This window comes from Lutra lutra, chromosome 16 (assembly GCF_902655055.1).
Source record: "Lutra lutra chromosome 16, mLutLut1.2, whole genome shotgun sequence".
Taxonomy (NCBI): Eukaryota; Metazoa; Chordata; class Mammalia; order Carnivora; family Mustelidae; genus Lutra; species Lutra lutra.
The window spans coordinates 14298329-14325568 of NC_062293.1; the positions used below are offsets into that span (position 1 = coordinate 14298329).

General features: G+C 38.2%; 1 protein-coding gene across 1 annotated transcript in view; it reads left to right on the forward strand.

The window, feature by feature from the left end:
* SMURF2 (SMAD specific E3 ubiquitin protein ligase 2) overlaps positions 1-27240 on the forward strand; it is a 119492-nt gene that overhangs the window by 70257 nt on the left and 21995 nt on the right. The window contains exons 4-9 of the mRNA XM_047707159.1: positions 9728-9861; positions 12309-12374; positions 17417-17501; positions 20239-20322; positions 23306-23508; positions 25834-25918. Coding sequence (XP_047563115.1) covers positions 9728-9861; positions 12309-12374; positions 17417-17501; positions 20239-20322; positions 23306-23508; positions 25834-25918 — 657 coding nt within the window. The remainder of the gene's footprint in view (positions 1-9727; positions 9862-12308; positions 12375-17416; positions 17502-20238; positions 20323-23305; positions 23509-25833; positions 25919-27240) is intronic.

Consider the following 27240-nt stretch of genomic DNA (forward strand, 5'->3'; position numbering starts at 1 on the left):
TAAGCATGATACCCTCTAGTTCCATCCACGTCGTCACAAATGGCAAGATTTCATTTCTTTTGATGGCCGCATAGTATTCCATTGTGTATACATACCACATCTTCTTTATCCATTCGTCTGTTGATGGACATCTAGGTTCTTTCCATAGTTTGGCTATTGTAGACATTGCTGCTATAAACATTCGGGTGCACGTGCCCCTTCGGATCACTACGTTTGTATCTTTAGGGTAAATACCCAGCAGTGCAATTGCTGGGTCATAGGGTAGTTCTATTTTCAACATTTTGAGGAACCTCCATGCTGTTTTCCAGAGTGGTTGCACCAGCTTGCATTCCCACCAACAGTGTAGGAGGGTTCCCCTTTCTCCGCATCCTTGCCAGCATCTGTCATTTCCTGACTTGTTAATTTTAGCCATTCTGACTGGTGTGAGGTGATATCTCATTGTGGTTTTGATTTGTATTTCCCTGATGCCGAGTGATGTGGAGCACTTTTTCATGTGTCTGTTGGCCATCTGGATGTCTTCTTTGCAGAAATGTCTGTTCATGTCCTCTGCCCATTTCTTGATTGGATTATTTGTTCTTTGGGTGTTGAGTTTGCTAAGTTCTTTGGTTACATTTCCTTTCTTGATAACTTTTGTTTTTCTGGAGTTACAACTGTCTTACTTTGCCATTTGCTTAGTTTTCTGTCTCGTTGGTTAATTTCCAGTCTCCCACAGGACTGAACATTTCTCCATATATTCAGCCACACAAGCATTTCCATTGGCTTTGTTCTCTTCCTGGAGATATCCCTCCTGTAACCTCTGTCCTCTTCCTCTAGTCTGGTCTGGTAGTCTAAACTGGTCTGAGATCTGCTGCGCAATTGTCTGGGAACTTGCCTTTATCATTACATTGGGGATTTCCTTTGTCTCTTCTAGGTTCAGTGACTTCCCATTTTTTGTTTATTCCCTGTTTTGGTGTAGTCTGTCTTTCATTGAGAAAGAGTACAAAGATAGGGAAAATTTCTTTGATATTTTATCTGAAAATATACTTTGTCTTCTCACTTGATTGTTTGTCTGCGTATAAACTTCTAGGTAAGACATCACTTTCTTTCCAAATTGTGAATACAATGCTCCATTGTCTTGCAGGTCTAGATCAGCACTGCTGAATAGAAATACAATGGGAGCCACAAATGGCAGCTCATCTGCAATTTTAAATTTGCTAGAAGCCACATTTTAAAAATTCAATTAAAAAACGTTTTAATAAATATATTTTATTTTGTTCAGTAGATTTAAAATATTCTCATTTTAACATATAATCAACATAAATTTTTTTATAAAGAGAATTTTTTAAAAAGGCATTTTAAAATTAAGTCTTTGAGATCTTAGAGGAGTCTGTTTTGCACTTACAGAGTGCCTCAGTTTGGATGAGCCTCTGGTACTTAGTAGCTTCATGTGGCTAGTGGCTGCCCTTTTGAACAGTGCAGTTTTAGAGCCATTACTAATGGCATCCTGATTTTGGTCTTTCTTGATTATTGTTTTCCACTGGAAGATTCCAGGGTATTCTCTTTATGCCTGATACTACATTTTTTGATGATGGTCTTAGTATATATTATTGTTACATAGTGCTAGATACTTATTAGGAACTTTTAATCTGGATAATGAAACTCTTTTTAAAAATGTTAATTTCAGGGGCTCCTGGGTGGCTCAGTGGGTTAAAACCTCTGCCTTCGGCTCCGGTCATGACCCCACGGTCCTGGGATCGAGCCCCACATCCGGCTCTCTGCTCAGCAGGGAGCCTGCTTCCCTTCTCTCTCTCTTTCTCTCTCTCTTTCTCTCTCTGCCTACCTCTCTGCCTACTTGTGATCTCTGTCAAATAAATAAGTAAAATCTTTAAAAATCTTTTTTTTTGTTTGTTTCAGTATAGTTAACATACGGTGTTATATTAGTTTCAGGCGTTCAATATAGTGATTCAACAGTTCCATATATTACTCAGTGTTCATCAAGATAAGTGAACTCTTGGAGCACCTGGGTGGCTCAGTGAGTCAAGCATCTGTCTCTTGGTTTCAGCTTAGGTTATGATCTCCATGTTGTGACATTGAGCATTGGGCTCTGTGCTGGGCATGGAGCCTGCTTAAGATTCTTTCTCCCTTTCACTCTGCTCCCCCTTCATCCCACTCCCTCAATGAGTCCCCCCAACCCAAAAATAGCTAAGTGTACTCTTAATCTCCTTTAGCTTTTTCACCTGTCTCCCTCCCATAGCCATCTATGTTCTCTATAGTTAAGAGTCTGTTTTTTTGGTTAATTTTTTCCCCTTTGTTCATTTGTTTTATTTCTTTTTTTTTTTTTTTTAAAGATTTTATTTATTTATTTGAGAGAGAGACAGTGAGAGAGAGCATGAGCTAGGAGAAGGTCAGAGAGAGAAGCAGACTCCACGTGGAGCTGGGAGCCCAATGCAGGACTTGATCCCGGGACTCCAGGATCATGACCTGAGCCGAAGGCAGTCGTCCAACCAACTGAGCCACCCAGGCGTCCCCATTTGTTTTATTTCTTAAATTCCACATATAAATGAAATCATGTGGTATTTGTCTCTGACTGGCTTATTTTGTAGCATTATGCTCTCTAGATCTATCCATGTTGTTTCAGATAGCAAGATTTCATTCTTTATTATGGTTGAATAATATTCCATTCTTTATCCATTCTTGTCTGAGTGGACATGTGGGCAGTTTCCATAATTTAGCTATTGTAAATAATGCTGCAGTAAACATAGGGGTACATATCCTTTCGAATTAGTATTCTCGTATTCTTTGGGTAACTATCCAGTACTGTGATTACTAGATCATAGGGTAGTTCTAGTTTTATTTTATTTTATTTTTTTTGAGAGAGAGCAAGCGAACCGGGGGTGGGGCAGAGGGAGAGAGAGAATCTCAAGCAGACTCCACACTGAGGGTAGAGCTGAACATGGGGCTCATTGGGTCATGATGACTCCAGCCAAGGTCAAAATCCAAGCAGAAATCAAGAGTCAGACACTAAACTGACTGAGCCATCCAAATGCCCCTCTGTTTTTAATTTTTTAAAAATATTTTATTTATTTTGGGGCACCTGGGTGGCTCAGTGGGTTAAGCCTCTGCCTTCGGCTCAGGTCATACTCTCAAGGTCTGAGATCAAGCCCCTCATGGGGCTCTCTGTTTGGCGGGGAGCCTGCTTCCCCCTCTTTCTCTGCCTGCCTCTCTGACTACTTGTGATCTCTCTCTCTCTCTGTCAAATAAATAAATCTTTAAAAAAAAAATAAAAAAAGTATTTATTTTTAGAGAGTAGAGCAAGTGCGTGAGAGCTAGCAGGGGGGCTGGAGAAAGACAAACAGACTCTGCACTGAGCTTAGAGCCCAACATGGGGCTTGATCTCAGGACCCTGAGATCATGACATGAGCTGAAATCAAGAGTCATATGCTTAACTAACTGAACCAACCAGGCACCCCACTATTTTTAATTTTTTTTGAGGAACTTCCATATGTCTTCCATAGTGGCTGTACCAGTTTACATTCCCACCAACGGTGCATGAGGGTTCCTTTTTCTCCACATCCTCAACAACACTTGTTTTTCGAGTTTATGATTTTAGCCTTTCTGACAGGTGTGTGAGGTGATGTCTTATGGTTTTGATTTGCATTTTCCTGATGATGAATGTGAGCATCTTTTCATGTGTCTCTTGGCTATCTGTTTGTCTTCTTTGGAGAGATGTCTGTTCATATCTTCTGTGTGTTTTTTAATTGGATTATTTGCTGATTTTTTTGTGTTGAGTTGTTTAAGTTCTTTATGTATATTGGATACTAACCCTTTACTGGATATGTCACTTGCAAATATTTTCTCCCATTCAATAGATTGTCCATTAGTTCTTTTTGTCCTTTTCTGTGCAGAAGCTTTTTATTTTGATGTACTCCCAATAGTTTATTTTTGCTTTTGTTTCCCTAGCCTCTGGTGACATATCTAGGAAGATGTTATTATGGCTGATGTCAGAGAAATTACTGGCTGTGGTCTCTTCTGGATACTTAACTCTTTAGTTAATAGAAAATTATTTATTTATTTAGTAAGAGTAATTAAAAGATCTTATTTTTTATTTATAAAAAATTTAAAATTTTTATTTTTTTAAGATTTTATTTATTTACTTGACAGAAAGGGAGAGCACAAGCAGGGGGAGCAACAGGTAGAGGCAGAGGGAGAGGGTGTTTTTTGGCTGTGTACTGAACAAAGAGCCTGACGTGGGGCTCTCTGATCCCAGGACTCTGGGATCACAACCTGAGCAGAAGGCAGACCCTTAACTGACTAAGCCATCTGGGCGTGCCCCCACCCCCACCACAAGATGTTATTTTTAATCTCTACACTCAACGTGGGACTTGAACTTACAACCCTGAGATCAAGAATTGCATGTTCCACTAACTAAGCCAGCCAGGCGCCCCTGTCTTTATTTATTTATGGATAATTTCCTCTCCATTTTCTCTTTCTCTCTTTTTCCTTTTCTGGAACTCCTGTTATTTTGGATGTTATCCCTTCTGAACTGATCATCATTTAGTTGTCCTTTTTTCCTCTCATATTTTCTCTTTTTTTAAAGATTTTATTTATTTGAGAGAGAAAGGAGTGTACAAGTGAGGGGAGGGGCTGAGAGAGAGAGTGAGAGAGTGTGTAATAGGCAGACTCCCTGCTGAGCAGGGAGCCTGACACCCTCTTATCCCAGGACTCTAAGCTCATCACCTGAGCCGGTCAGATGCTTAACCAACTGAGCACCTTCTCTGTTTTAATAAACTATTTTTATTTTAGTAAAAAATTAAAAACTGTGATGAACTGTCTGGACTGTTTCCCCAATTTAATTTTCAAACATTCCTTTCATTGTCATTTCTGCTTTCACATTTTTAGCTTCCAAGATCACTTTGGTTTTTTACTTTTTTTTTCATAATTTCCTCTTATTTCTTGGATGCAGTATCTTCTCTAATAAGAGAAGTTAGTTTCCTTCTGTTGCTCGTATTGCCTCTCTCTTGTCAGAGTTCCTTATTTTCTGTTAGTTTGACTTGGGTTTCTTTGGTTTTATTTTTAAGGGGAGGCATTTAAATGTTGATTGGAAAATCTGTGCCTGGGTAGAGCTGGTCCACTCACTAGGGTAATCAGGTACGACTGTGACAGTTCTCCCATTTCCTGCTTGGGGGCCATATATTCTTGGATGCTATTGTTCTTGGAGCTGAAGACGGTAAAGATGCTAGGGGGTGTCTCTTTTGCCTGTATTAACCTCTTCTTAATATCCGTGCTTTTATTAAGGACTTTTATCTCCTTCGTCAGCTGTGCCTAGTGTCCTTCAGAGAATTTTTCCGAGTATAAACCTTAGGTCTCCTGCCAGGGTTGAGGATGAACTGGAAAGGGGGAGGGGATTCAGGTGGGCTTTCCATGCCTTTTTGTACTTCACCAGTCCTTCTGTTTTAGCCCCACCATCACCGTCAGAGTATCTTGGGCTTAGAAGTTTGTGAATATTTTAGGGGCGCCTGGGTGGCTCAGTGGGTTGAGCCTCTGCCTTCGGCTCAGGTCATGATCCCGGGGTCCTGGGATCGAGCCCCGCATTGGGCTTTCTGCTCGGCGGGAGGCCTGCTTCCTCCTCTTTCTCTCTGCCTGCTTCTCTGCCTATTTGTGATCTCCCTCTGTCAAGTAAATAAATAAAATCTTAAAAAAAGTTTGTGAATATTTTAAGGATTTGATGGCAGTAGTAGTCTTGTTTCTTATTTGTTCCTCCCTGAAACCAGGTATAGGTTGCAGTTTTCTTTAGGTTGTTAATTCCATTATCACATGCTTTGTTCACCACTACCATTTTGTCAGCATATCTCATGTTGTAAACATGTTAACTGCCTTGATATCCTGACTTTCAAGTGTTTGGTCTTCTAAGCTTTTTAAGCTTTAGACATCACCCTTCGTCAGTTTGAGATTCTTTTTCAAAGTGTTCCACTTCACTTACCTACAAAAATGAATTTTAGATCTCCCATCAAACCTGTATGCCTGACATCTCTGCTACTTACTTCTAGACAAATAGTTCTAGAACTACCCTAGAGTACCCATCTCAGCCAGGACTCTGGTCAGTTACTTAAATTTGATTTTCTAAACTACATGTGAACAAACGTCCTGTCTCCACTACTAAAACACTGAGATATGCCTAGAGACAACTCAGAATAAGGCTTTTGTGTATGCCCCTCAGTGCTATGGCTCAGTAACTCCCGAGTTAGTATGCAGATAAATAGGAACCAAAAAAGTAGGCAATAGAGAGAAGTGAGAGTACCCTTTGTCGCCTTCACCGCTTGCTTATGTGGTAATGTTTAACCCCTTGTGTGTTGGTTTCCATTGACAACAGCAACAATGCCTACTTTACAAGACTGATAGGAAAAGTGAGACAGATAATACCTGTAAAGTGCTTAGACTAGTACCTGACAGGTAATTCTCAAATGTTAGATGCTTTCAGTAAATGTACTGTATTATTGTATTAGGTCTCACATTTTTTTTATTCTTTGATTTGGCCTACAGTGAATTTAAAATCACAGCTCCAATAAGCTACTATCTGTGTAACTGACTAAACTTTTGAGTTCTTAGTCAGATTGTTTTAAGCCATGTCTTTAAGCTTCATATTTAAATTCAGCCAGAGACCCAGGTACAATGTGAACAAGGCCCAGTCCTCCAAGTGTACAGCCAAGTGGTGTATCAACACAAGTAAATAGAAAATTAAAAATAGTGTGATAAGAAAATGCAAATGTATAGGGTGCTCTGAAAATATGCAGAACTTCTTTATATGAATTTAAGAGTTAAGGACAGCTTACTAGAAAAAGTGACATTTAGGCTTAGACCTTAAGTCAGAGTTTTCTTGAAAAAGGAAAAGTGGGCTGGCTCTAAGCAAAAGTGTATGTGTGAAGACCAGAGGGGAAAAAGATCATGGCTTTGAAAGCAGTTTGGAGGGGCAGCAGTAGCGAGTTCACCTAAGGGGAGTATAGTATAGGGCAAGCAAAGAGAGGCAAGCAGGAGCCAGCTCTTGAGGCTCCTTGAAAGCCTGTTAGAGATTTGAATCCTCTCCTAAAATCCGCGGAGAGCGGTGAAAGGGTTTTAAGTGGGGCAGGTGCTATAGTCAGGTTCTGTGCAGGAGTGAGCGCTTGCCCTGTAACGTGAAGAATGGCTTGGAGGGAGCCAGTGATGTCCAGGAGACTGGCTCCAGCGCTGGAGTGCGTAGGAACCTGGTCGGTTGGAGGCCCGTGGAGCCGGCGGTGAGAGGATTCACCCAAGGCAGAACAAAAGAGAAGTTTACTGAATACACTGCAAGGGAACAGTGGGCAGGACAGCAAAGGAGAGACTGGCCACAAGGAGGCCGGGCGGGGGGCGGCTGTTGTTAAGTGGGGAGTGAGGACGTATGGGAACATAGGAAATTTTCCTTTTCTGGTACCTGTGCTGGTCGTAAGTAGCCCATTGGTCAGCTAAGGCCTATGGGTATTTTGAGGTGGTGGGTCACTGTATGAGCTTGTTTGCATTCAGCCTGTGGTCACTGTGGCCCCTTTGACATTACTCAGGTTTCCATTGCTCTGTTGCCCAGAAGTAACCTCTACATTCCCCGCTGAGATTGACAATGACAAATCTTTGGGGTATTTGGGCAGAGGTCTTCTCTTTAGTAACTGTTTCATGCTGGACCTAGGGGAGAGAGTATACCTACCTAAATTTGTCTGTTTCAGGGGTTCTGTGCAAGTTACAGACCAGAGCTTGATATTATACTAATGTGCTAGTAATAGGTAGTTTGAGTGAGATTCCCTGGCGGCCAGGTCCATGGAATTCAGGGGGTGGAGGCTCTGCAGTGGTACGGGCTGGAGTCCTGTTGAGTCACCATTTGTATGTGGAGTTGTTGGATCCAGCACATAGAAATGTGGACTTTGTTAGAAAAATAGTAATGTGAATGAAGAGATGTGTAGACTTTCTAAATATTTATAATATGGCCTTAAAACTTAAAAAAAAAATTGTCCTTGAAGAAAATGAAATCACACTATATCCTGTGCTTTGCTGGATATGTCTCACACAAGCTGGGGTTTGCTGAACTCTGCCTTAGACTCCTTGCTTTTCTAGCCTTGCTTCCACAGTCTTTCTCAATACAGCAGCTAGGATGATCTTGTTAAAACATATTTCAAATCTTGTTACTCCTCTGCTGCACATCTTCTGGTTTCCAGCCTTACTTGGAGTAAAGGCCAGAGTTCATACTGTGGCTGACAAGGCCCTTTATGATTTGCCTTCTGTATTGGTTAAAGCAGACTAACTGATATAATAGGCAACTCCAGATTTTCAGTGACTTCATGCAGTAGCAGTGTATTTTGTATAAAAGTTTCACTTAGCTGGGGGTAGGGGGTGGTGATTCACTGTCTTAGGTTGTTCAAGGACACAAACTGACAGCATCTCCTCCTGTCTCTGGGCGTTGACAGCCAGTCTCCTGACAGGATGTTTATGCCCGCGGTGGGTTAAGGCATGAGGGGATTGATCAGTATTTTATCATACTTGTACATCAAGCTTACTAGTTGGGAAAGTGATTTAATGTGATTTTTTTTCTTTTAATGTTGGTTTGGGGTGGTTTTAGCTGTTTAATAATTGATTCTGGGTCTAGAATTTTGACATATCACGCAGCAGATACTTGCCAAGTTAGGTCTGTTAGGTATAGTTAAAAATTGTGCATGCATCCTGGATAGTTTAGTCCAGAGTTTGTCATTTGAAGCAACAGAAATGAAACTCAAAGTGGCTTAATTTTTAAAAAGGGAATGTATTGGTTTGTATAATTAAAAGTCTGGGGTGGGGGGGGAAGTCATGCTTTTAAGCACAGCTGGATCCAAGTGTGGCTTCCCTATTTCTCATTTAAAAGTTTTAGGTCTCATTTAAGTGGTTTGGCTTTTTTACATACTAGGTGAATTTTTCTGATGTTATTGCTTTACCGAATTACACTTTAAGGTCAAGGTTGCTGGACCAAAAATTTGACCACTTAGAGGCAATGAAATAGGGTTAGGGTTCTACTGATACACTTACGTTACTTGATTATATTTTTGCATGGGATGGCACCATGTGAACCAATTGGCTGTGGTAGAGCTTTTACATACTTGCAGGTATATGCACAGACAAGTGTAGTAACGCTTTTCCCTGCTCTGCTTGTCTGCAGGCAGTGAAGTGAAATCTGCAAGAGTCCTGCTCGCTCAAGGCCTGCATATAGGAAGGAAGCAGGGGAAAAGCGTTACACTCAGCTTTTGTTCTGCAGCATTTAAAAACACAACAGGTATGTCAGATTTTTGGTCTGTCAGCCTTGACGATGCCCTTTGAAAACTAACTGAGTACTCTGAGATGATAGGGCATGCCATTGCAGTGTTTTTAAAATGTGACTGATAAAAGTTCCTGTAACATTTTTGTTCTTGGAAAGAAATGTCAGAAACTCCTTTAGTGTTATTTGACACTAGCTACTAAAATAGTTTTTTACTAACAAAAATTGTTACCCAGCCTGAGAGTGGTAGATATGATGAAAGAGATAATAAAAATTCTTTTTGGATTTTACTTTTAAGATTTTTTTTTTTAATTCAATCCTGTGGGATCGATTGAACTCAAAACATAATTTGCATTATTTAGCCATACTCTGAAGCATTTGTAGCTTTAGACTATAAAAACACAAGAAAGATTTCACACTAACTACTTGTAGTTGCCAAGTTACCCATTCAGTCATGTTGTGTTTTAGGTATATTGGAAAGTCTGATTCGGTTACGATCAGTGTGTGGAATCATAAGAAGATCCATAAAAAACAAGGTGCTGGATTTCTTGGTTGTGTTCGACTTCTTTCCAATGCCATCAACCGCCTCAAAGACACTGGTTGTGAGTAGATACTAGTGCTTTTTAAAATTAAAAAAAAGTATATATATTTGTGTAACACACACACACACACACACTCTCTCTCTCTCTCTCTCTCTCTCTCTCTCTCTCTCTCTCTCTCATATCCCCACACATGGTTTTTGGGGGAGGCAGTGATCCAGACACTTAACTTCCTATGTATGTTTGAAACATTGGTAGAAATTCTTGGTTAAATTTATTTATGGACTTTATAAAAAGAATGAAACATTTAAAATATGTGAAACTTGAACTGCATCAGAGCTGCTGCTTAGTATCTAGTGAATTTATTAGTGTTAGGAAAGGTTTGATATCCAAGAGTGAAAAGAAAGGTGTCAAAGTATATATGCCTTTTTTTCTTAGTACTCTAATCTGGTTTTGGTGGATTTATGAGACAAAGTGAGTTTTTATTTAGGTGATTGGAATGTTTAAGGGGAAATATTATTGAGTAAGAGTGATACATGATCGTAAAAAAAATTTAAAAGAGAGATATATGATGGTAAAAAAAATTTAAATTTAAAAATTAAAAAAAAAATTTTAATAATAAAAAAAATATATGATGGTAAAACATTGAGTGTAATACAGCTGTATTAACTACTTAATTATAGCTTAGTCTTCCACCAACCTGGGTGTTTAGAAGATCAGGCCAAGATCAACACATTAGAAATGATTTTCAATTTGGATTGACAGGTTTAATTACCATGTGCATAATTCATGTAACCAGGAGACAAGCGTCTTTTGGGGGATTATTTCCATTGGGACATAGATGAAAATGTTTTTTTCAACAAAATTTTTTGTTGTTTCTATGGGATTCTTTTTTATATAATATAAAAAATATTGCTAGTTATTATCATGGGATTTTAGCCCAGATGTCTCTGCCAAACAAAAATTCACCTAGAATCTAGCTGAAGAAATTAATGAAAAATAGAGCAAATTTAGCTTTGAATATTAGATATATTGAGATGACCCCTTTTAATGTAGTATGATATCATAGTCCAGATACATAAATATTGATCTGTTAAAAAGGGAGAAAATTGTGCCAGAAGTCCTGAGTTGGGGGAATTTAAAGGCACCTGAGAATTTCTTGTATCTCTGAGTTGACACGGTGACCCAGCAGGAATTAGAGGACTTTGGGATTGGTAAAGGTCTAGCACATAAAAACGAACTGTTTTATGACTCAACCCAGCAGGCAAACTGAAGACTTACAGGCCATATGTATGGCCTTATCTCTGCTTCCATTTAGCCAACATTTATTGAACCTTTAATGTGCCAAGTACTATACAAAACCCTGGTGATAAAAGGTGAAAAAGGCATGGATCCTGTCCCCTTAAGAAGCAAGGGCAAGGGGCTGCTGGCAAAGGGAGGAGGACTCACTGGAGAGACTGAACAAGAGAAGAGAAATTGCTTTGCAGAAGTCCACTATGTAGTGAATTTATCAGTGTCCATTTATTTCGCAACGGGAAAATTGTCTGTTTTTGGCTGGATAGCCAGGCGCTGTAGTTTTGGGACACAGATTTTTCTTTCTGCTGCCTGTGTTTCATTGCATTAATTCACTTGACCCCTTTGATGTGCTATAATAGTTTGTTTATCAAACACTTACTGAGCACCCTGATACAGTGTTCTACTAGTTTGGAGTGGAAAATACAAAGACTAATGTACGATCTTCTCCTCTTATCAATTCATAACTTCTTTAAATAGACAGATGGCATATAGCTGTACAAGAATTCAGTTTTCAGTGCTATAATCAAAAGCAACGTGTTGTGGGTGACACTGTTCCCTACTATGACTGACCAGGTCATTGTGATGCCTGTTCTATAGATGAGGCATGAGAGAGTAAATGAGTTGCCCCTAAATGAGGTAGTAGCCGAACTGACTCAAATCCTTACTTACAGTTTATACTCAGCTTCTTATTAATACTTACTTTGTGTAAGTGGAGCTCATTTGAAATGGTTAGATAAAAAATAACAGTGATAATAACTAACATTTATTGAACACTTATATGCCAGGAACTGTGCTACAAGTTTTATATAATTACCTAATTTGATCCTTAAAAGATATGAGGTGGGTACTACAGTTATATGTGAGAAAATCAAGACTTGGATAAATTGCTTAAGAACAATAACTATTAAGTGACAAGCCAAGAGTCAGACAAAGCGGTCTGAAATCTTTGGAGAAAAAGTAATTGCCTCTTGGCAATGTATACACCAGTGCCTTACAGTTTTTGAAATCTGAATTTCAAAACTTTGTTAAGACATTTTTACTAATTATATATGCAGTTAGAAATTTTAAACATTGGCTTCATCTTTAAAACATTATTATTTAAATGATAGGCCTGATTGCCATTGGATTATGGAAGTTTACCATCACTCTATAGATGTTAGAAGCTCTGATAACCAGCTTATTTTTTAATTGCTTTTTTTGTTGATTTGAAATAGATCAGAGGTTGGATCTGTGCAAACTTGGGCCAAATGACAATGATACGGTTAGAGGACAGATAGTAGGTAAGTGGAATTTATAAAGTCATGTGAAATTTTGGCATCATTCAGACTGACCGAAATTCTAAATATCTTTTAAATCCAAGTGCACTAACTACAGCTTCATTGTATTGGCTTGAGGTAAATGAGTCACATAAAAAGTTTCAAACAGTGGATCCAGGTTCCAGGCTACGTAATTTAAAGAATTTTAAAAAACCAAACCCTTGAACTATAAATAATGTTTAAAAAAAAAGAAAGAAAGAAAAGGAGGCTCCTAATGTGAAAAACTATTGCTCCTTTAGACGTTCTTTTAAAGACAGACTTTATACATGGTCTGAAACTTTTCTAAAAATAGTTCTTAAACTGGTTTTTGAGTAAGAATATTTTATTGAACTTTGTTTAAACTTTACAGTTTTAAGGAGCGCCTGGGTGGCTCAGTGGGTTAGGCCTCTGCTTTTGGCTCAGATCATGATCTCAGTCCGGATTGAGCCCTGCATTGTGCTCTCTGCTGAGCAGGGAGCCTGCTTCCCCCTCTCTCTCTGCCTGCCTCTCTGCCTACTTGTGATCGCTTGCTCTCTGTCAAATAAATAAATAAAATATTTACCAAAAAAATCACTTTACAGTTTTAAAATAATCTATGCTAATTGAAAAGAATATGAGGAATGATAGAATACTGATTGGAAAAAGGGAGAAGTTGCTATCTTACTCATAAGACAGTGGGCTATCTTGAATTGACTCAGAGGAAGGGTTTTTTGTTTTAAAGATTTTATATATTTATTTGACAGAGACACAGCAAGAGAGGGAACAGAAACAGGGGGAGTGGGAGAGGGAGAAGCAGGCTTCCTTTGGAGCAGGGAGCCTGATGGGTGAGTTGATCCCAGGACTCTGGGATCATGACCTGAGCCAAAGGCAGATGCTTAACAACTGAGCTACCCAGGTGCCCCAGAGGAAGGGCTTTATACAAAATTTCCTGAGACTCAAGAATTGATGGATTGATCTTTGATCAAGATACATAGTGTGTGGGGCTCCAGGGTGGCTTAGATGGTTGGACATCTGCCTTTGGCTCAGGTCATGATCTCCAAGTCCTGGAATGGGTTCCCAGCTCAGCAGGGAGTCTGCTTCTCCCTCTTCCTCTGCCTCTCCCCCTGCTTATGCTCTTTCTGTCTCTCTCTCAAATGACTAAATTTAAAAATCTTTAAAATAAATAAATAAATAAATAAATAAACCAAAAACAAGACACATAGTGTGGTAGGACACCAAGGTGGGCTCCTTTGAGGCTTCTTAAAGAAGACATAACTGGAATCTTACCACTTCAGTATAGAGCAGAATTTAAGATAAGTTGATTGCATTATGAACCTATCAGAGAGGTTTTAGTTACTGAAGTTACTTTTGAAGGGCTTCGTTTCTCAAGGGAATGAATTGGGTTCATAGTGAATCGCCAGAGTAGCAACATGACAAAGCCCTATGATAGTTACCATAGGGAAATGTCTGCACTACAGCCTAATTGAGAATTCCTGTCATTCTTGGATTGAGAAGGGAGTAAAAAAACTCAAATGCTGGCATGTAAGACTTTATTTATTTATTTGACAGAGACACAGCGAGACAGGGAGCACAAGCAGGATTGAGTGGGAGAGGGAGAAGAAGGCTTCCTGTGGAGCAGGAAGTCTGATGCAGGGCTCCATACCAGGACCCCAGGGTCATGACCCCAGCCGAGGGCAGACGCTTAACGACTGAGCCACCTGGGCACCCCAACATATAAAAGACTTGATCTCAGCCAAAAGTCCAAGAAGCGATATATAAGACTTAAATGTGATTGTTCTTACTTTATTTGATTTGGTATGTTACGTAATTTTTGCCAACTAATGTCCAGTAGTAACAAAACAGTTCCACTAGGTGTAGATGGCATTTATAAAAACAGCAGACTTTCCTTTGTCAGTAATTAGAAATAAACCTATGGAGTATATTATATAAAAAAGGAAAGCTTTTCTTTAAAATGTGTGTGTGTTTAAATTTGAAGCTTTTGTGTGAGTTTGGTTGTCATAGTAGAGATATGTTGGACTCAAACATTATGCTTTATTGTCTTGCCATTTAAAAACGGAATAAATTAAAAAAAAAATCAAAACCAGAATGAGTTCTAGTTCTTACTGAATTAGACCTTTACAAATAATCATGCATAGATGTATATAACATCCTTTGGGAAATGGAGAAAAGTACACTAGAATACTAACTTTAAAAAAAATATATCCCTTTCTAATAATTTTATATACATTTATACGTGTATATTTTTTATGATTTTTGTTCATTGAATATAAAATTTTTGTTTTCACTTACTGTAACCATTATTAGTGTTTATAGTTAGTGATTTTAGAGGTTGAATTATATTAATATGTCATAACTTAATTACTAGACTTTTAAGTTTTTTTTTTTTTTTTTGGGCTATTGTAACATTGAAACTTGCAAGCATTTTTGGACACTTAGCTTTATCCTGTTTTTGGAGTATTACCATAGAGAAAAATCTCCCAAATTGAGACAACTGATAACAAGGTTATAAATCCTCTCCCTTGTTTTTTAATCTGTTACTCAATTCTTTGCATCTCTTGTGAGGTTTTTCTTTTTTTGTTATAAAATCAAATAAAAATATAGACAGAGAACATAAGGAGCAACCATAATATGCCATCGTGGTCATTACCTTGATGTATATACCTTTTTTAAATTTTTTATTTATTTTTATTTATTTTTAAAGATTTTATTTATTTATTTGACAGAGAGATCACAAGTAGGCAGAGCAGCAGGCTGGGCAGTGTGGAGGGGAGCAGGCTCCCTGTTGAGATAAGAGCCTGATTTGGGGGCCCAGAGATCATAACCTGATCCCAAGGCAGAGGCTTAACCCACTGAGCCACCCAGCGCCCCGTACCTTTTTTTAATATAATGTTACACTGTGCAGAATTTTAAATAACCTGATTTAATCTGTCCTAAACATCTTTTGTTGTTTGTTCATGGATGCATTTCAATGTTGTATAGCAGTCCATGGTGGACACATAATTAATTCAGCTGTGTGTTATTGCTGGATATTTAGATTGTTTCTGATGTTTTAATGTTAGGAATAGTGTTCTCAAAAACACAATAGTTCTATGGTTCATTTTACATTTTGCTAGGATTAGGCCATTTAAAAACACAAACTCACCTAAAAATTGCTTAGGTGTTTTGTAATACAGCAGTCTGGAGTTGAAGCTTATGAAATCCTTAATTTTGAGACTTAATATTATTCTAAACTCGCTAATGAAAAAATACATAGTTTTTGCAGGCATTATATTTGGGTAAGCATTTTGCTTAGCTTTTTCTTTTTCTTTTTTTTTTTTTTTAAAGATTTTATTTATTTGACAGACAGAGATCACAAGCAGGCAGAGAGGCAGGCAGAGAGAGAGGAGGAAGCAGGCTTCCCGCTGAGCAGAAAGCCTGATGCGGGGCTTGAACCCAGGACCTGGGATCATGACCCGAGCCGAAGGCAGCGGCTTAACCCACTGAGCCACCCAGGCGCCCCTCGCTTAGCTTTTCTGTTAAAAACTGGTTAATACTGTTATTAGTGCAATTTCCATATAACATTATGTTTACATTCACTGAGGAAAGGTATGTTACGATGTCACTTATAAATGAAATTCATATAAAGGTGTAACGTATTGAACTTTCTGATTTTTCAAAATTTTTGCAGAGCTGGAAGATTTCAGAATTTTGGAACCCTTCCTAGAATGAAGGGTCCTTAGATGTCATACTTTATATAGTAACTGGTTAATTCTTTAAAAGTTGGGTTGGGGCACCTGGGTGGCTCAGTCTTCAAGCGTCTGCCTTCAGCTCATGATCCCAGCGTCCTGGGATGGAGCCCCACACCGGGCTCCCTGCTCAGTGGGAAGCCTGCTTCTCCCTTCCTCTCCCCCTGCTTGTGTTCCCTCTCTCGCTGTCTCTTTCTCTCTGTCAAGAAATAAATAAAAATCTTAAAAGATAAAAAAATAAAAGTTGGATTATAGTCACATTTGCCTGTTCCTGTTTTATCTTTTGGGAGAATTGCCAAAAATAGAATTAAAGAATATTAGAGCAGCAAGGGGACAGACATACCAGTTAGCCTAACTTCCTCATAATTTAGATTATCTAAACTTCAAGAATGTTAAGTGTTTTGTTGAAGGTCATTTACCAAACTAAGTGTTAGAGCCTGATCTAGAGCTTACATCTCTTGCTTCCAAATTTATAGTAGTAGTTTTACACCACACTACATGATTATGTACTATTTTAACTCATGGAATCTAAGTATTACCTGATTGCGAGAATCCAGTTTCTTGGGTTTTGTTTTTTCAAGATTTATTTATTTATTTATTTTTAAGATTTATTTTAGAGGGCACCAGCGTGGCTCAGTTGTTTAAGTGTCTGCCTTTGGCTCAGGTCATGATCCTAGTGTCCTGGGATCTAGTCCCACCGCAGGCTTCATGCTCAGTGGGGAGTCTGCTTCTCCCTCTCCCTCTCCCAGCTACTCATGCTTGCTCGCTCTCTTTCTCTCAATCTTAAAAAAAAATAAAGACTTTAGAGAGCAAGAGCAGGAGGGGCAGAAGGAGACGGGGAGAGAATCTCAAGCAGACTTGATCTCACAACCCTGAGATCACAACCTAGGTCCAAACCAAGAGTTGGACGCTCAACTGACTGTGCCACTCAGAAGCCCCTCTTTGTTTTTTTAAAGGTGTGTTAAGAATTAAACCCAAATTAATGTGAACTTTTCCAGTTCCTCTGTATGTGAATATACCTTTCATGTGTTATGCCTGTTTTGAGTATAGTAGAGGCCTTGCATGGCACCATTACAATGGTCGAAAAGGATTTAAACTCTCCTCCATGGCCACAATAAAAGACAAAATCATAAAATTTTAATGTCACTCCTAAATGGAAAAAGAAATTACAGATTTATTAAAAGCTGAAGATTTCATTCTGGAGTATTAAATAAGCTAGATGTCTTTTAAAGATATATATTTTAAATTGCAATAAATCTTTCTAGTTTTCCAACTCTTAGTAATTTTTTCGTTGTCTTACAGTAAGTCTTCAGTCCAGAGACCGAATAGGCACAGGAGGACAAGTTGTGGACTGCAGTCGTTTATTTGATAATGATTTACCAGATGGGTAAGCTGAGATCATTAGAGAAATATGTTGATAACGTCCTTCAAATAATGACAGATAAATTGGTATTTATTGTATGCTTAACTTTAGAAATTTGCCGAACAGTTCCAGAATCTAGATTTTTCTTATTTTTTTTTTAAAGATTTTATTTATTTATTTAATAGAAATCACAAGTAGGCAGAGAGGCAGGCGGAGAGAGAAGGGGGAGCAGACTCCCTGCTGAGCAGAGAGCCTGATGTGGAGCTCCATCCCAGGACCTGGGATCATGACCTGAGCCGAAGGCAGAGGCTTTAACAAACCGAGACACCCAGGCACCCCTAGATTTTTCTTATACTTGGAAAAATAGCAAGGAATCTTGTCAAGACAAATTTATAAAATAAACCATTAATTAGATACGTTAAATTTGGGGGTAGCTGGTTGGTTTAATCGTTAAGTGTCTGCCTTTGGCTCAGGTCATGATCCCAGGGTCCTGGGATTGAGCCCCACATGGGGCTCCCTGCTCCGCAGGAAGCCTGCTTCTCCCTCTCCCACTCTCCCTGCTTGTGTTCTCTCTATCTCTGCCAAATAAATAAATAAGTAAAATCTTAAAAAATAATTTTAGGAAATTTTAAAAAGTAAAAGAACAACTTTCTTGTTTGATTAAATTATTCAAAACCGGGCATAAAAGTGCTGAATCTGAGATATTACTCCATTTGGAGGAATGGGATAGAGATATGTGAAGTAAAAAATTTTAACAACATAGAAACATTTATTATTGGGCGCTGGGGTGGCTCAATCGTTAGGTGTCTGCCTTCAGTTCGGGTCATGATCCCAGGGTTCTGGGATCGAGCCCTACATCAGGCTCCCTGCTCAGCGGGAAGCCTGCTTCTCCCTCTTCCACTCTCCCTGCTTGTGTTCCCTCTCTCCCTGTTTCTCTCTCTGTTAAATAAGTAAAATCTTTAAAAAAAAAAAAAGGAAAAGAAACATTTATGAACCTGTGTGTGTCAGGTACTGTTAGAAGCACTTACTGTGATGCGTTAGATCATTTAACTCACGTGTGTGATTCTGGAATTAGACTGTCTGGGTTCTAATCCTTAGTCTTCTGATTTACAAGCTTTGTGAATTTAGTTTATTTAACTTCTGTAAGCATTGGTTTATATTATAGAAGAGGATTGTGATAATAGTATTTATGCCATAAATTGTGAGGATTAAATGAAATCATTCATATAAAGCACTTAGCACAATGTTTTGCATATACTAAGTGCTTAGTAAATAATTAGCTGCTATTATTACTCTTGCTGTACTGTTGTCAGATTAAAAACACTGGGACTCAGAGAAGTTAAGTAAACTTGCCTTGAAGGTCTCATAGTGAATGGTAGAGCTGGAATGCAGACGTGTAAGCCTGGGTTCCAAAGCTCATACTTTTGATTACTGTTCTGTCTTTGAAACCAGCGCTGACACTGTTCTGACTTTATTTTTAACTTTCAAAATACGTTTAATTAACACTAGTGAGGTGTAGTTTATATACAATAAGTTATTTAAAGTATGTAATTGGTTGGGTTTTGACTTAAATTATTTTTGATCCAAAATTTTACATCCAAGCCAAGGTATTCGCTCATTTTATTTAAACTCTTAAAAATCCCCATAATTTAAGTCTGTTTATAAATCACTGTAGTTCCTTGATACATATATTAACTCTTATGGCTGAAGTAGATTATGGTAATTTTGAAGGGGAAGTTTAGTGTGAAATAACTTATCAGTATTAAGAGATTACAAAATTTAAGGCTTACTCTACACTTTATAGTACTTTATAGTACTTTCTTCCCCATTTGTTTTATATCACAGACTTTAAAAATTCCGGTTTGGTCTACATTTTATAATATAGTCATACATGTATATAATTTATATATTAATTGATAAGCACTACATTTTGTGCTTTGTTATCACAGGGCAAAAGACCTTTTAAGCATCTCTTTATTTCCTATTTTTTATGGCTCCCAAACCTCTGCGAGGGTTTTGGTGGAAATACTAACATTACCACATTTCTGTGGTCATTCACCGATATATTTTTACATATATATATACACACACACACATACATATTTTGTTGTTATTGTTACATGCATTAAAAAGTTACTGAGGAGGAAGTATCATTGTTTTTTAAAAAATAGTTTGGGTAGGCTAAATGCTTTAAAAAGCTTTTATAGGGGCGCCTGTGTGGCTCAGTGGGTTAAAGCCTCCGCCTTCGGCTCAGGTCATGATCCCAGGGTCCTGGGATTGAGCCCCACATTGGGCTCTATGCTCAGCAGGGAGCCTGCTTCCCCCACCCCTCCTCTGCCTACCTTTCCGCCTACTTGTGATCTCTGTCAAATAAATAAATAAAATCTTAAATAAAAAGGGTTTATATACTTTTATGTTAATTTTGAAAATTAGGTGTGATTTTTATTTTTAGTATGGCCCCCCTGCAAATTCTGGAGAAATTAGTATAATTGAATTGAGTGTTGACATTATTGTAGAATTCTGAGTTAGGCTGATGGAGAATATTAGCCACACCTCAGTGCAAACATTTTAGAAGCTTCAGAATTTCAGAAGATACATTGTACAGTTTTAAAATAAGCTGAAAAAAATTCCAGTATTCTATTGATTTTTCAGTTGTCATTCCTGATTTATCATAGCAGATGTCTTCCTGGCTCAATTTTGCACTAAAAACATTCTGTATCTACCTTCCTATTGATGCCTTATCTCTCAATTTTTATTTAAGCTGGGAGGAAAGGAGAACTGCCTCTGGAAGAATTCAGTATCTGAACCACATAACAAGAACTACACAGTGGGAACGCCCAACACGGTAAGAACATACAAATGTCTTCCCGTGGTCTCTGCTTTTTGCCTTCCTGAAATTGCCACTTTCTGTTTATCTGTCAGCTTTACCAGATTTCCTTTCTTGGTTTATACTGCTGAAGATCAGTAGATCTTACAGCAAGTGCCACTATTATTTCCAAAAGTCATTTTCAATAAAGATTGTTTAGCAGGTCATCCTGTTATTGTAGCTCAGGGCCAGTGATGTTACTTAATAAATATTTATTAAATGAGTTAACAATAAATTGAGAAGTCCTCTTATTTCTTATTTTTCAAGAATAAGAAAAACTCTTGAAAATTTTTTTCAAAACTTTGAAAATTTGTTTAATTCAGTTATTGAATGGCTGTAATAAAATATAGATACTGGATCTTGATTTGTTCAGTCATGTTGGGTATGATTATGTTATATTGCATCCAGTAAGGTCTGTGATCAAGATGAGAACCAGATGTTCTGAGACCATATGGAGGGCAGGGTAAGGGGATGTTAGAACCTGCAAAGGAAAACTCTGAAGGAGAATTTCTGAACTAAATCTTTAAGAATGTTAGAATTTATCAGATAGGGGAAGGTGATGAAAAGTATTGAGAGTAGTGGTAACAGCTGTCATTCAGTTCACCAAATGGTTATATGCCAGTTACTGTGCTCAACATTTATGCTGTAATAGTAAACAAGGCAGAAGGGCCTTCATGGAGCTTGCTGTAGAAAGGCATGGGGATGCAAGATAATTTTTAGAAATTCCCAAGGGAGCACTTTTTATTTTTCTTTTCATTTTTAAAGATTTTATTTATTTGGGGTGCCTGGGTGACTCAGTTGATTAAGCATCTGCCTTTGGCTCGGGTCACAGATCCAGGCTCCCTGCTCGGTGGGGAGCCTGCTTCTCCCTCTCCCTCTGCAGCCTCCCTTGCTCTCTCTCTCTCTCTCTCTGTCAAGTAAATAAGATGTTAAAAAAAAAAAAAGATTTTATTTATTTACGTGTGTGAGAGAGAGCTTGCATGGGCCCCAGACAGGGTGCAGGGGCAGCAGGAGGGGATACAGAGACAAAATCTCAAGCAGGCCCCATGCTCAGCTCAGAGCCAGACTTGGGGCTCAGTCTTGTGACCCTAAGATCATGACTTGAATCGAAATCAAGAGTCCGGCGTTTAACCAATGGGACCACCCTGGCACCGTGGAAGTACTTTTTTTTTTAAGTAACTGAAAATGAATAGGATAAGTGGCTGAATTTCCTTTTCTTGTTTGTTTGTTTGTTTGTTTTGTTTAAGTAAGAACATTTTTTTGCTGCCTCTGTTGAGTGTTTGTTTTGCCCTCCATCCCCCCTTTTCCTGAGCAGGAATGGCACCAGACACAGAACATCAAATGCTTCTCTTAAGTTATACCTACTCTTATTTATTGGGAATTAGTTGCTTAACTCATTAAGTCATAGTTTCCCTCTTACCTTACAATTCTCAGGTAAAAGCTTAGCTCATGTTGCCATTTTAAAAAATGCTTGTTTGATGGGCGCCTGGGTGGCTCAGTGGGTTAAGCCACTGCCTTCGGCTCAGGTCATGATCTCAGGGTCCTGGGATCGAGTCCCGCATCGGGCTCTCTGCTAAGCGGAGATCCTGCTTCCCTCTCTCTCTCTCTCTCTGCCTGCCTCTCCATCTACTTGTGATCTGTCTCTGTCAAATAAATAAATAAAATCTTTTAAAAAATAAATAAATAAATAAATAAAAAATGCTTGTTTGAGAGTTGTATTTCTAGTATTAAACTGCCAATGATATATTGAAGTGAACCCATTTTTACTGTATCTGAGCGTAAATGAATGTGTACTTTTGTCAGTGCTTTAGTGAAGTCCCATTTCCTTCTAACTCATTTAACTGATGAAACTGACTTTAATTTCCACGGGTATAAAGTTGATTGTGGCTGTAAATGTTAGTTTAAAAATTAACTCTTGATTATCCTTTTATATTTTTGATGACCTATCAGTATACCGGAACTTCTTTGAAGAGACACCGTTGTCTTTATTCATTCAATAAATATTTACTGAGATACTCTTATATATGCCAAGCGCTGTAGGGGATATATATAGTGGGAAACAAACTAGGTGAACTTTCTTCTCTCAATAAAGAAACATACTAGTAAGGGAAAACAAGGATGCAGATAAAAAATGATCAAATAATTGCTGTGCTGAGAAAGTAAGGTGAGGTACTTATCAAAAGCCTGGGTGGGGCGCCTGGGTGGGGCGCCTGGGTGGGGTGCCTGGGTGGGGCGCCTGGGTGGCTCAGTGGTTAAAGCCTCTGCCTTCGGCTCAGGTCATGATCCCCGTGTCCTGGGATTGAGTCCCACATCGGGCTCTCTGCTCGGCAGGGAGCCTGCCTCCTCCTCCTCTCTCTCTCTGCCTGCCTCTTTGCCTACTTGTGATCTGTCAAATAAATTTAAAAAAAAAAAAAAAAAAAGCCTGGGTGACTGCCTTAGAATTGAAGGTCAGGAAGGACCTCTCAGACATTCAAGCTTAAACTATGATTTAAATGACAAAAAGGAGCCTGGCCTAGGGAGAGTAGGAGAAAAGGGCATTCTGGATGGGAGGGAGAACTCCCTTCTAGCCCTAAAGGTAAAACAGTCTTGGCAAATTCAAGGAATAGGAGGAATGTCAGTATGGCCAGAGTGGAGTGGGAGAAAGATGGGAAGTCAGGTCCGAGAGGTAGGCTGAGGCTAAGTCAGGTAGTTCTCACATCTACAGATATATGTGGATTTCATATAAAATGTAATTAAAATCAGTTTAAAATGACTTAAATCCATAACTGACAGTGTACCTGTGACATGAGTTTGTTCGGTGTTTAGAGGCGTCACGCTTGCTTTTATTCAGTTCTTGAAATCATTATATTTGGGTTGATATTCCATTTCCTTGTGATTATTCCTGCAGTACAGACATTGTCTAGAGAACTCTACCTTTGATATCTCAGTTGAGTAACTTTTTATCCCTATTACTTTTCAATAGACCAGCATCTGAATATTCAAGTCCTGGCAGACCTCTTAGCTGCTTTGTTGATGAGAACACTCCAATTAGTGGAACAAATGGTGCAACATGTGGACAGTCTTCAGATCCCAGACTGGCTGAGAGGAGAGTCCGGTCACAGCGACATAGAAATTACATGAGCAGGACACATTTACATACTCCTCCAGACCTACCAGAAGGCTATGGTATGACTAGCAGAGGAAAAACAAAGTGTGGCTTACTGATTTCAGCTTGCTGAGAAAGCCAGAAAATCAGCTTTAAAGAAGTTATTAATCTGGGTTTAGGGATTCTACATGAAAATGGATGTGTAAAATCTCCCAATCTGAAAAGTCTTTGAAGTGGTAGAAGTCTACCTAACCGGCAGTTTGACTTGGGCTAGTTGTTTAACCTCAGTCCTTTTGCTCTTTGATAATGAAATGAGATGAATGATGCCTCTCCTTGTCTCAGAGGTATCCGGAAAAGCATATGTAACAATGTGAGGTTACTTGCAAATGGGCAGTCTGTAAAGGTAAGGTGGTATTGTTGTTACAGATAACAGTAATCTGAAGTCAGACCTGCGACGCAATTTTCTAGACCTACATATTTAGAAGTGCCATCAGAAATACGCTTTAAGTTATTTATATCTTCGTATTGTCTATAATTTTGGATTATCTGCATGATTTGGGTTATTGTTGTAAATGATTTAGTCACTTTTATGTTTGTGTAAAATTATTATAATCTTATATAATTTTCTAAATTGTAGAATTTCATGTGGAAGAGGACTTGAGTCTTCTAGTTGGTACAGAACTTTCTAAATCACAACCTGTGAATACTCTTGTAGATACTATTAACTCAGCTCTCTTCTTTCTTGCTAAAAGTTAGCCGAAATAATTACAGCCTTACCCTCCCAGCAGCCTGTAGATAAACCATATCTGGGCTTATGGTGACACCTAATGACCAACACTGGGAATCGCCTGATCTAACCTGAATTGTTTTTCCTCTACAGTATGTTTTAACCTGTTCTGCAAGTGCATGATTCTAGCTTTATTTTTTTAAATATGTTTTAACTCTTTAATTAAAAAAAAAAGAAAAGAAAAGAAACCAATTTGTCCATTAACTGTGCTGTGCTGTGCAGGTTAACCTGAGTAGCACAGTGATGAGAGTGCGGCCTTGAGAGACAGACAGACCTGGGTTATATCCTGGCTTTGCTGCACATTAGATGTGTGGCATTGGGCACAGTATTTAATTTCTCTGAGCCTCAGTTTTATCTTCCATAAAATGGGGAAATTAGTGATGATTCCAAGTGATGGTTTCATGTGAAGTGGCTGACAGTTTCCAGCACAGAAAGCACTTAGTAAACTTTGCCTGTTACTATTAATGTTCAGACCTTAGAGTGAAGTATTTTCTGTCATTTCTCTTTAATTGAGGTTATAAGGCAAGCAGTTCGGAGTGGGGGTGGTTATATTTTACAATATTACGTGATTTGGATTAAAAAGAAATTTTGTACAACCAAAACCTAGGAGTAAAGCGGGTACCAAGGCTGAAAGTATCTCAGCTTTCATCTGTCACCAGTTTTAAACATTTTCGTGTTTATGATTTTAAGAAGCTTAAAGTTTAAATTGACTGTATTGTAGGTGCCTAAACAAGTGTATACTAATACATATTAGCAATAGTTGTTTTACATGTTGGAATTTTTCATTAGATTTTGTTTAAAGATAAGTGGTTCTTCTATTGCTTAAAAACACAATTAAGACTAAAAACCACTGTTGAAGAAACTTTTCCACAGATTCCTTCCCTTTTGTCCTGGCTTCCTTACTCTCTTCCCAGGGCCTTGGAGTTAATTTTGACTTCGACTTTTTCTCCCCAGAACGCATGCTTGTTCTCTGGTCTTCCTCTTTCTAACTTGCTTATTTTTGCATCTTTGTCCGGTTTTGACTATAGAGTGTCTCCCCCTTTAAAATGGCTCATTCTGTCTCTTTTTCCTTTGTTTGCGTTTAAATGGTAGTCTTGAGGAAACACCTCTCTCAAGAAAAAAACTTAAGTTTTGTTATGAAATTAGGCGTAATAAACAAGCATTACCGGCCTGCAAACCCTTTGACAGTTTTTGCAAGTCCTTGGAGAACCCCCCACAGTTGGCTGGCCTCTTCCTCTGAGCTTTCTTTTATTCCCCTCAGGCTCCACTTTAAGGCAAACAAGAGATCATTTCTTCGTGTTTGTTTTGTTGAAATATTGGTACTGCTACAATCTTGTTTTCTCTTTTCCATAGCAACGTGTTTAGTATTTAAGCCACATTGTAAGTGTTGTTGGCTTTCAGATAGGTGGCCTCTTGCCCTCATCACCATTTATAAGATTGTTTCCAGGAGAGAATGTATTGAGTTGAAAAAGAATGATTTATAAAACATTTTTTGGTAATAGAGTAGATTGGTAATTTGGAGAATTTAACTATTGATGGAATATCCTAGTGTCTGTAGCTGTCTTTGATTTGAACATTCTGAATATGTTTTTATTATTAGTGTTTCTTAATTTTACAGAACAGAGGACAACACAACAAGGTCAGGTGTATTTCTTACACACTCAGACTGGTGTGAGCACATGGCATGATCCAAGAGTGCCTAGGTAAGAACATATCCATATGCTCTTCATACCACTAGATACCTGTTTTACTTAGGATTTCTTTGATTGTTTAATCTTCAACTGAACATGGTTTATGTAAAAGTTAGGTTCTTTGTGACAGTCATTTCAGTTGACATTTAGTAGAAGGGCCTTCCTGTTTCTCTGCAGTGTCACCCCGGTGTCCTGCCCCCAACCAGCCCCCAGCCCTTCTATCCTCTCACCTTTAAGAAAAAAAAAAATCAGGGTGAAAACATGGGTCCTTTAGGAATTTGAAAATTGACCCAGAGAAGAGCATAAAAAATGTTGCAAAATATACATTCCCCTCCCCAACTTTTTTTAAGGATAATAAATAGATATTTTAATTTTTGGCTAGGCTTTTTTAAAAAAAGATTTATTTATTTTAACCTAATGTGAGAGAATTCAGTGTTTTTTATGTATTTTTATGTATTCCTCAATAAAGTTTCATTTTAGTATAAAAAGAAATGACCTAATTAAAATTTATTTATTTATTTATTTTGCCACCTTTTTTTGTATCAAGTAGTACTGTCATGTGATTTTTCTCTTTTATTCCATTAATATGATATTACATTAATCAGTTTTCAAATACTGAATCAGTCTTATAGCCTTGTAATAAACATCACTTGATTGTGGTGTCTTTATGAATTAAATTTATTTTTGTATCTTTATTTTTATTTTTTTTTTAAGATTTTATTTATTTATTTGATGGACAGAGATCACAAGTAGGCAGAGAGGCAGGCAGAGAGAGAGGAAGGGAAGCAGGCTCCCTGCTGAGCAGAGAGCCAATGTGGGGCTCGATCCCAGAACCTTGGGATCATGACCTGAGCCGAAGGCAGAGGCTTTAACCCACTGAGCCACCCAGGTGCCCCTAAATTTCTTTTAAATACCAATACTTGTACCTTATCTATCTGTTTATTTATTTATTTTTAAATATTTTTATTTATTTATTTGACAGAGAAAGACACAGTGAGAGGGAACACAAGCAGGGGGAGAGGGAGAGAGAAGCAGACTTCCTGCTAAGCAGGAAACCTGATGTGGGGCTCCATCCCAGGTCCTTAGGGCAGTGACCCAAACCAATGCATTTACTAACCCAAATGTCAGCTGTCTTTTAACTTGAAGAAGATGGAATGACACATAAATCGATTTAGTTATTTAACATAATTTTTGATGCATTTTAATATCAAGTAAGTTTTTCAAACACTGTTTAGCTCTTTTGAGTTATTAAACAGAGCAAATATTCAAGTTCAGTTGAAGCTAAAAAAAGGGTGAGCTTTAAATTCTTAATCTTAACTTGGTAAACTGGATGT